General features: G+C 36.9%; 1 protein-coding gene across 1 annotated transcript; it reads left to right on the top strand.

Annotated features, from left to right (window-relative positions):
• Nucleotides 1-254: 254 nt before the first annotated feature.
• On the top strand, nt 255-5904 carry LOC140808411 (carbon catabolite repressor protein 4 homolog 6-like). Its single transcript, XM_073165538.1, has 8 exons — nt 255-426; nt 698-1139; nt 1873-2036; nt 2305-2370; nt 3326-3378; nt 3984-4065; nt 4181-4230; nt 5755-5904. Exons 1-8 carry the CDS (start codon nt 343-345, stop codon nt 5840-5842), a joined length of 1029 nt encoding a protein of 342 aa, XP_073021639.1. The 5' UTR covers nt 255-342; the 3' UTR covers nt 5843-5904.
• Nucleotides 5905-10904: the final 5000 nt, after the last annotated feature.

Here is a 10904-nt window from a genome sequence, read left to right as displayed (position 1 = left end):
ATACGTTTTTGGGATCTGCGTGTTCTTTGGTTAGAACCTCTAAAAAGTCCAAATGAATTGGACTTGAGTAGATTAAAAAAAGACATACAATCTAGCCGAGAAAAAAATTCAAATATGAATTGAAGATTTTTGAAAATATAAACTTCAGTTATTATTTATACTGAATATATCAATTTGTTCAAATGTGATCTTAATTCATTATCGATTTAAATGTAATATATGAATTTTTGCGTTATGAGGACTAACATAAGGGATAAAACATCGAACCAGACGTTCTGAACCGCTCTTCGTATTGCTTTACCATTTTTGAGCTGGGATGCCCGGTCTTCAACTGGAGGGTCTATGAGACGTCATCCCCCCTTTCACTCTATAGCGGCTGCTGCCACCGCCGAGTCCGCCGCTATCCCCATGTATTCTGCCCCACCTGTAATTCCCGATCATCCTTATTCTTACCGCACAAGCACACACACATAGTGCGATCATAAAATTTCACGTTTCAACTTTTTTCTCCTACATTGTGATTCATTTATGCGATGGATTTGTAATCGTTGCTTTCAAATGTAAATTTTCGGCCTTCAAATTGGGAATAAAAATTATTTTCGTTTTATTTTGTTTGGGATTTAGATGAATTTTAGTTCTCAGGGTGAGGTTTTCTTGTTTTTAATGGCTGTATTCCTGGTTTCTGGCCGACAAAAAGGTTAGAACGTGGCGCTCGCAAGGCAGGAGAGGATATTCAGACAAACCCCCGGGTTCTGCAACTGGTGTCCACCCGGAATTCGTGTCTGGAGACTCCCACTTCCATTCTGTTCAAGACGCCAATCGCGGTTTCAGATCCTTGAACTCTTCGTGTCAGCAGAGTTTCGGTACTGTCCCTCCGCCACCACAGTATTACTTGGCCCAACAATATTACGGCCCCAGTTCGCGAGTAGAATCGCCTACGTGTCAGCAGTTTCCTGGTCTACGGCCTGATCAGTATCAACTATCATATAGACAACCACAGTGGCTGGAACGTCCCCCCTTTGGAAATAATCAGCAGTTTAAGGGCCAGGAGGGGCATCGACAATTTAGACCAAGGGCTTCAAAGCCTCCAGATTATCGTGCCTGGGATTATGCAAAACCAGGACTGCCTCCTAATTGCGGTCGTGAATTGTATCTCTTTCGCCATTTTTTTTACATTAAAATGATTTTAAGTTTTAGTTTCAATGCACGAGTTCAATCAGTTGGTTAAGAACAGTTTTCTATTGGTTGGTTTCATGATGTGGTTTTAGACTAGTAGCTACAGCAACATGCTTCTATTTTTAGGTGCAATCAATTCGTTATTTCAGTTAAGGGGATGAGCATGCCCACCTCCAACTTTTGTAAAGTCATGTCGTCTATGCTTCTGCAGTAACCATATGATTGTTTTCAGTTCCTTTCTTATTCATATCATATGTAGGATCAAGGCCTTGAGAAATTTGATTTGCACCGGTTGCTTGAGTTCACATGGATGTGGTTGGGTAAAAAACAATGCCTTGAGTTGCAAAGAGTTTCATTCTTAGTTCAGGAATTGTTGCTTTTCTGAGAAACATCCATCTCTTTTGTAGAGTTTTGAGCATGTTCATCATCAGCAATCAAATTCTAAGAATACACCATTAATGGCTGTGGAATAATGGACACAATCTTTATTCGCATGTCCAATTTTTTGTCTTATTTATATTAACTTTAAGAGATTTAGGGCTTCAGAAATTTGATTTCCATGTGGCTGCTTGATTTTGATTTGATGCATCTATAAGTGAAAATCTGTTAAGTCCCTCTCTTTTCTCCTTAGGTTTACACTTAATTTTTTGTTGAGTTAACCTCATTTTGCCATTGTTGTTACTTGTTACTTTACAGGGCGGTTCACTGTTCTGTCGTACAACATTTTAGCTGATTACTTGGCTTTGGATCACTGGCAACTGTACTCTCACATACCTCGGTATATGTTGGACTGGAGTTGGCGCAAGAAAAGTATAAATTTTGAGCTTGGGTTATGGTCAGCTGACATCTTATGTTTTCAGGTATGATGCATTTGCAAGCTCATGTCATACACTCTTGGCAACTGACTTTTAAGTTGCTTACACATGTGAAGTAAAGCAAATACATCGCTCGTTATCGGTTTCTGGTACTCTTAAAGAGACCACAAAACCTCTTTCAAAGTGCATCATGACAAGCTTCTCTATAGCTTGTTTTTCACTTGATTACTAGTTTCTAGCTAGTCGTGTATGTTCGTGTCTGCTTATCTCTTACTGTTAATATTCATTTTATTTCATTTATTTGGAAAATCAGGAGGTTGATAGATTCCAAGACATAGAGGCTGAACTAAAGCTCCGTGGATACAGTGGTATCTGGAAGGTGACCTTGGAAAAAATTGGCTCCTCAATGTTATCACTTTGAATCTGGTTTATCTCATGGATAATTTCCTGCACAATTTGTTTTTAATCTCGTGTTGTACAAATGCTATTGACATTGCATGTACATGGTCAAGATGCATTTGAATTTCACGACATAACTAGTCAAATTACAAGAGTATTGAACCGATCCCTTGTAGTCTCATGTAAATTATGGGCGAATAAATGAGCACTTTTTTTGAAAAAAGTGCATTCTAACACACTCTTTTCCCACTCAACAATAAATTATTTTCAGTAAGGGCTAATATGCTTGAGAAAGTGAATTCGCTAATTGGTTCCGTGTTCGAGCCAATGGAAACTTTTGTTAATGACGGAATTGTTTGTAAGAAGTTCTTGAACAATTGGGAAAATTGTTGGTAACTGGTATATATGTATATTATTATTATTATTGTTTTTATATTGGTATATGTTTTCAAACAATCTGACAAACATTTAGGTGAGAGTGGTGGAAGAAGGATACCAGCGAGAGCTTTGTTATTTGTTAAGCTACAAATTTTCTGTTTTTTTTTTATCTTAATTTTAAGTTTGCTCTAAACTGGTAAAAAATGAGAAATCTTTGTCAGAAACCTTTTAATTTGACATGCCCCTGGATTTTCTTTTTGTTGACGGTTGATTACTTGAGATGCACCATTTGTTTATTGCCGTGCTGATATTTATCTATGTTTGAGGTTGAATGACATTATCTCAAGACTTCTTTGCTTCAATTTTGAAGGAAAAATAATTTGGTATAAGTGATATTAAAAGATCTATTGCTTGATTTTTTATTCTCCATGTTTTCAAAATTAAGTTCTGTGAAATTAACTAGAAAACTATTTTTTTTTCAATTTGATTTGTTTTAAGAAGATGATGTATTTTAATTACCAAAAAATTGTTTATCAGTGATATTTTATTTATTGTAGATGCGAACTGGTAACGCTGTTGATGGTTGTGCTACATTTTGGCGTGTTTCCAGGTGCTTATCCTCTGTTTTTTTTACTTCGGAATTGTTACTGGAAAAACACCTGGTTTTGCATGCTCTAAATGCAGTTTATTATGTTTCATTGTACGGCTGAGAATCACTTATTACCTGGGATATGGTTTCAAGCAACAGAATAAGTTTTATATGATTCCGGTTATCATAATTGAATAAATGGTCGTCATAGCATCTATAGTCCAGGTTTGTTTTACTTGATTGGGAAGATGCTTCCACGTCTTTGCACAAGAGAAGAACAAGTATCTCAGAAATTGGTTATCATTTTATTCACCAAAAGAACCATTCAAAGAGCTTAATTAACTTTGTTTTCTTTCAACAACTATCTCACAATTTGGCTGTCATTTTATTCAGCAAAAGAACCATTCAAAGAGCTCACTTTATTTTGTATTCTATTGGAATTTTTTACTACCATCTATTTCACTTGAATTTATTACGCTGCTATGACCTAAGAACTGTGTAGCCTTCAGCTTCGCATTGATAGTTCTAGAGACTGGAAAAGATATTGCGAGTTTCTTTTGTCTTCGCTGGTTTGACAACTATTATATACCTTTACTTTTAATTGATTAAGTTCCATTGTCTGCTAGATTCAAGTTGCTGCATGAAGAATCCATTGAATACAATAAGCTTGGCCTTCGGGATAATGTTGCCCAGATATGTGTGCTCGAGGTGCATCATTTTTAAAATTATATTTAGGAAGCCTGAACAGAGACTTCAGGCTTGAATTCTTATGACCATGTACATTTCTTGATCCTTAATTTGTTATACTTATCTTGTTTGACAGTGTGTGAATGGGAAAACTACAAACAATGACCTATCAGCTTCCTCTACAAGGTAGGATGCTGCATATTCTCTTACCTTTTTGTTGTGAAAAATTCTTCTTACTTTTTTTCATAAATTTCAGCCACTTCTATCGTGATAAGTTTGTGGAGCATTTTATGAATTGAAATAGTTACTATAAATGTTCTATTTTGCTTGTGTCGGTTACCGAAATAGGGCTACCCATTTTGATATGTTACTTGGAACTTTGAGGTATTTTCTCCACAGCAGCATTTTTTCGAAAAATCATATTCTCTATATGCACATTAATTACTATCAGAATATGTTATAAATATGTGTGCTTTCAAGGTTATCTAATTTAAAATTTAATAAAGAATGAAAAGTAGATTTATTGCTGATATATCAGATTGAGCACACTGTAAAATTTTCTTGGATGTTGTGTGTTTTTATGATCCTAAATTTTTATTGTTAGAACTGAAAACTACCAAGTAAGTTACCCTTTTAGTGAAGAAAAATGTACATGTCTGATGGACAAAGTAGACAATTTGACTGTGACGCGTCACTTGCACATAGATAAACAGAAGCTATTACAAAATTAGCTCTTTAAATATATTATGCAAACCTTAAAATTGATAAATTTGCCCCACCCATATGCTTTATGATAATTAAACTTGGTATTGGCCTGGTGAAAAATAATAGAGTTCTCTTGTTCAGTTTACTAGGGATATATTAATGACTTGATTTTCCTAGATATAAATTTGCAAGGATTAAATTCATAATCCTGGAAATTTGTGCTATGGAGTTTTCATTCATTTATGTCATGATGAAATTTGTGATATTCGCTGAAAAAAGTTAAAAGCGAGGACATTGGAAAATGTAAATTTATTTGGAGTTGCGAGTTGTTAGTAAGTTCTCTTTAGAAATCCTGAAAATCAGTCCAAGGAGATTCAATATTGCTGTCGTACTTAATTTCCTTACAAGTGATGGACTGTCTTCAAGAAATAGCTTTACCGAGATGGATCCAGTCAATGAAGATTGTTCTCCTGAGCTTTTATGGTATAAATGTTGTTGGTGGATAAGTTAGAGAGCAAGAGGCTTATAGTTATGGCTTACAATTATTTGAAGTTCAGTTTTAAGTTCGAATATAGATGAGGTCTTGAGGATAAAATTAGGTAATTGAATGATTTCCAACATGTGAAAAAAAATGCAGGATACTTTTTAGCACTTGGACTTTTTTACTAACACTATAATTTGATCAGTAAATGGTGTCCTAATATTTATGCACAAGGAAGAAACTTTTTTCTTTGAGAATTAGGTTATTGTGTTCTTAGTTGTAGATTCAGTTTTTTTTTTCATGATAGCCTCCATTAGTCTTGAGTGTTAAAGCTCCTCACACCCGTCTCCCTCTTACATATGAAGCTACAGACTAAACGGATGATGCTTGACCTCATTTATATACATATTGTTGATTGATTTGTACTTGAATCATTCTTTCTGCTGTTTTTCTTTAATTGTTATTAGATGAGTTATTTTATTGATGGTTCAATTATCTGAATTTTTTTATAATGGAATTTACAGCTTGGAAAAGTCTGACAGAGTAGTTGTGTGTAACGTTCATGTGCTTTTCAATCCTAAAAGGGGAGATATTAAGCTTGGGCAGGTATGATTGTTGTTCAGAATGGCACTGATTGTTCTTCAAAATCCATGTGAGGCTAACTGCATTTTTTGTGTTAATCTTCATCTCCTTAGATTAAAATTTCTTTGTTTTTCTGTTTGGACCAACTTTCTTTTATGTGGCATTCAATCTTTTTGCCGATTGATTCAAACATGCGCTCTTATCTATAATCTAAATTTGCTAACTGATATTTATGCTATATGCAGGAAAAAAACACAATGGAATAGTTGAGATCATGTTCCCCTGATGAAACCACAATTTATATATAGTAATAATAGATGAACAAAGCTAAAATGAGGTAGATTAACACTGAAAATAAACCCGGGGATAACTTAGTATCCTAGCCGAAGCTAGTCCCTAGCACAAGCTAGTTAACATCCAAGCAAAAGCAAAAATGAACAGCATGAAAATAACCCCCCTCATATATTTATTGCCCTCTTTCTAAACTCTTCTAAGACTTCATAACTCTTGGGCTGTTTGGATATAGACACACCAATAACAGGTCCGTAACAATACCATCGTCTTCAAAATTAGCCTTTTTCCTCAAGGCTAAGAGTTGAAGATAACTTGTTCAGCTCTAGTCCGAATGCATCATGCCCTTCCTCAATCAGTAGGAACATGAATAGAGAACAGTGCATGAAACGTTCGCCCTTTTTATTGCTTTAAAAGTACTATAATTTTTTTTTTCCACTCGATTTTCGGCCATGACATATAACGCATGAAAATATTTTTACCCCTTTAAAATAAAACACCAACCAACTAGCATTTTAAAAATCAAGTGCAATAGTCATAAAATGAAATCGTCAACTGTTTTGCCCAACCTAAAAAGCAATAAGTTTGAAAAGTATAGCCCATACTAAACCTCTCAAAAAGCATAAATAAATAGTCTTAAAATCTTTAACATAAATCATAAGTCGTAAATGCGGAAAAAGTAGAAGCGCTGGTCCTCGGGTTGTGTGCGTCTTCAGTCCAGTCAAATCATCTGTCAAGCCCTCCCTCAACCTCACCTGCATCCATCACACCTAGTGAGTCTAAAAACTCAACACACCATAATCTTTATAACAAATAATACGTATAAAACCACATGCAACAGTGAAAATACTTTTACGTAAAAATAACTTTTCATGACATGCAAACATAAACTTTAACTTTCCTTTTTCATCAACATGGCATAACATAAACATTTTTCATGATCATAAACAATTTTCCTTTTCCTTTCCTTTTTTTCCTTTGTTGAATTCAGATCATTAATTATGACTTTCCTCATCATGACATAAACCTCAAAAGTCGATGGATCCATCTGCATGTAACCACAGTACTGGGCGGCGGGGACATCAGCGACACTCTCACCCGTCAACTGAGCCTTGGCCTATCCTCTTTCGAATAGAAATACGATCGTCGGGGTTCCCTCTGGGGTTTTTTCCCATAAATGGGCTCCCTCTGGGGCCTTTTTCCCTCACGATATTCCCATTCTTACCGTTACCACAAGACCGTTACCACATAACCGTTACCACATATTCATAATGATGAAAATACGATCGTCGGGCTCCCACTGGGACCATCACCCTTACGATATCTCCAACATTATCGAATTAGTCACAATTACTTCACTTCCTTCAACGTTTTACATTTCCATCACTTTAAAAAAAAATCATGCATAACATAACATTTTTGTTTTTGAAATCAAGCATGCAACATGTCTTTTAAATGCCTTCCTTAAATCATAAAAATCCCTTAGACATTTAAAAAATAATTTAATCATGATCATTTCATAAACTTTTAAGAATAATCATAATATCATAAAAATAGCATTTAGAGCACTGCCATGACGTTTACTAAGTTTAGATGTAAAAAGACCGTTTTACCCCTGGACGTAAAATTTCACGTTTTCGACTTTTTCTTGATTCCGTTGACTCTAACATGTCCCAAATAATTATTTAAGCCTACATGAATTTTCCCATATTTTTATTTAGCTTAAATCGAAGACTTTTAAATTAATCTTTAAATAAGACGTATTAACACGTTTTAATCCCGAATTAAACCAAACCTTAATATAAAATTCTCAAATTAAAAACTTAGACTTATAATAATTATTTAAGCTTAAATATAATTTTTCATAATTTTATAAAGCTTAAAACTAAGCGTTTCGATTAACTCGTTAATTAGCGTTTCGTGCGGCGATTAAATCCCAAATAAATCCAAAACTCGTTATTTTGATCCCAAATTTTAAACATAACATTTTTAAGATTTATTCTATCCTTCCAAGTCATGATCCACCCCCGTGGACCCATGAATTCAATTTTAGTCTAATTAAATTCGAAATTGACACCTTATCGAACACACCGAGCCATCTCCTAATTTACTCGAGCCACGCCCGAGCCACCTCGAGCCAAAACCTAGCCAACCCACCTAGGCACCCTACTGACCAAGCCCAGCCCAAAGAACAAGCCCCTAGCTCGCTCAAACCCATCTTCAACTTGACCCCAATTTCTGCATGTTTTGAGAGTGAGTCTCCTAGCTTCTGTAGAACTCCTAACCCAACTAGGGCACTTCTAGCTGAGCCACCACCGAGCCCACACGACCCTAACCATCCTTGGACCACGGCCAGCCCCTACCCAGACCAGCCCAAGCCCTGAACCCAAGAGGCGAAGCACATAAATCAGAAGAGCAGCCTGCGCGTTCTTCCTTGCTCCTCACGTTTTCTTTACTTTGGTCGAGCCAGCAGCGAGCCAGCCGCACCAGGCCCTAGCCCGACCCCTGCCCATGACCCTTGGACCCTGAGCCACCTAGCCCCAGCAGCAACCCCCCCTGGCTGCTGTCACAGATCACGCACATAATTTTGGGGGAGAGTCCCTCATCACGTGGACTCTTCCTCAGCCCGTGGCTCAAGCCACCCAACCTTCCTGACCCTCTCTGGAACACCCTGAGCCACAGCCTAGACGTCCTAGTCCAGCCCTCTCTCGAGCCACCCTCACAAATCTCTCGGTCACCCTCAAGTATGCCTCGGAAGAGCCCTTTCACGTGGGGACTCTTCCCCAGCCCCTTAGCGCAAGCCCTGGCCATGCAAGGGCCCTTCCTAGGACCTAACCACGTCCCAACCGAACTCTCCTCAAGACCAGGTCGAGCCCCTATGCTAAGCCCCATGCATCAAATTCCCTCCAACCGAGCCCCACCGTCTACGTTAATGATCAATTGGTTCCAGCTTTGTTCTTATTTACTTGCAACGTTTTTGGTGTGCTTTAGGACTCTGTAAAACATGTAAAAACATCCCTCAAACATATCCTAATCATGGCAGCCCCTTTCGATCATAAAAATCATGTTTTTGGTTCACATATCATTCTTTAAAATTCATGTTTGATGCAAAAACGAAAATATAACAAAGTGCAACTTGTTTTGCATTCAAAACATAATTAAATAAATACTATGATGTGAAAGATGAGAAAAGGAAAAAATATGGCGTGTCTTTGCGTTTTATACGCACGAAAAACCGTTGACGACGAAGAACGGATCGTAACCTTGGCTAGATTCCCCTTGAACCGTTCGAAAATCCCTTCTCTTTGTGGTGTGTGTGTGCCGTGTGTGTTGTGTGCTTTTTGGGGAGAGTTTCTGAATTTAAAAAGTAGGTGGCCGTGAGTTTTCTTTTGCAAAGTGTAGGGTTTTAGCTTTATAAATACTAATTAATTTACTAACTAGGCTTTAGGCCTATTAAGCCACTAAATTAAACCCATTAGTTTTAATTAGGATTTCATAAAATATTAACAATGTTTTTGTTTAAATAAATTTGTGAATTTATTAGCCGGGTTGCCAAAAAGCTCGTATTTTTATTGAAAACCAACACCGATAAAATTTTACGTCCCGACGTATAAAATCACCTCAAAACCCCTTATTTTCAAAAATATGAAAAACCATCAACCTTGTTTTAAACAATTATTTCATAAAAACATTTTACGTTTTTTCAGCCCTCGGTCTCCGTTCCTCGATCGCAACTCGAATAACCTTTAAAAATTACATTTTAATGCAATCATGTAGAAAAATTTAAACATATCAATATGCACCCCATAATTAATTAATACAAGTAAAACATTTTAATTAAAATACAAAAGAGTTTAATAATTGCATGCATGTGGTTTGCGTGGGCCTTTAAATTTTCGGGACGTTACAGTGCACCCCACCAGCACGGCCACCCAATAAACCAACAACAGTATGCAATAACAATTGCCAACTTTTGATATCTTTCTGTGTCCCGAACTTAAATATGGTAAAAGAGGTCATCAGGGCCATGCTGTTGATAATAGTAATCCGGGATTCCATGACTGCTGTGAAGATGATAAACGAATTCTTTAATGCTGGTTCAATTTCTTTGACATTCTTGACTTCAAAGAAGTTAGTTGCAAACCATGCGATCATCAAGCAAACTACAATCCATCAATAAATCCCAAAATTTTAAATTTAGGGAAAGCATAACAAGCTGCCTCCAATGTTTTAATAGCAACCCACAATCTTTTAACCGTAACACAAGTGACTAGCTTCGGAGGGTTATGAGCAAACATGGGGTAAACATGTATGCCCATAATTATGCATTTCCAATCACACAAGCTGTCATGAGATTCCAGAGAAACTGTTCCTTCAACAGATAGAATCATGAAATTGGAGGGTAAGAATTCCAGCGACTGACCATCGTGACTATATCGTTCATATTCAGGGAGCCATCGTGACTATATCGTCTGATCAACTCAATGGTCAGTCGCTCATCTTTCTTCTCCCGAAGTTTCGTTTGACGCCAAGACATCTCAGGGAGCCCCAGGTCCATCGTGCTAATGTTTGCCGTGAAGTTTCTGATATGTTCCATCTTCGCTATGATTTCAGTCTTCGACACTATGGATTCCGATATCAACTCATCATTCGCTTCGCTTCTTAGATGTTTTCTCCAAATCGGCTTTCTCTTATCAAGCTCAGATAATTCCAGTCCATAATATCGCAACTTTTTTTTTGAGCCCCTCGAGGTCAGAACGTTTGACTACTCCAAATGCCAGGCCCGATGCAGTCTCACCAA

The sequence above is a fragment of the Primulina eburnea genome, chromosome 12 (assembly GCF_022965805.1).
Source record: "Primulina eburnea isolate SZY01 chromosome 12, ASM2296580v1, whole genome shotgun sequence".
Lineage (NCBI taxonomy): Eukaryota > Viridiplantae > Streptophyta > Magnoliopsida > Lamiales > Gesneriaceae > Primulina > Primulina eburnea.
This window is presented reverse-complemented; position numbering and strand designations above follow the sequence as displayed.

Excerpts from the sequence above, each read along its gene's own strand:
- LOC140808411 (XM_073165538.1), top strand. The coding sequence starts at position 343 with ATGAGACGTCATCCCCCCTTTCACTCTATAGCGGCTGCTGCCACCGCC. Across the intron at positions 427-697 it reads CCATGTATTCTGCCCCACCT|GTTAGAACGTGGCGCTCGCA; the intron begins GTAATTCCCGAT and ends GCCGACAAAAAG. Across the intron at positions 4,231-5,754 it reads CTATCAGCTTCCTCTACAAG|CTTGGAAAAGTCTGACAGAG; the intron begins GTAGGATGCTGC and ends TGGAATTTACAG.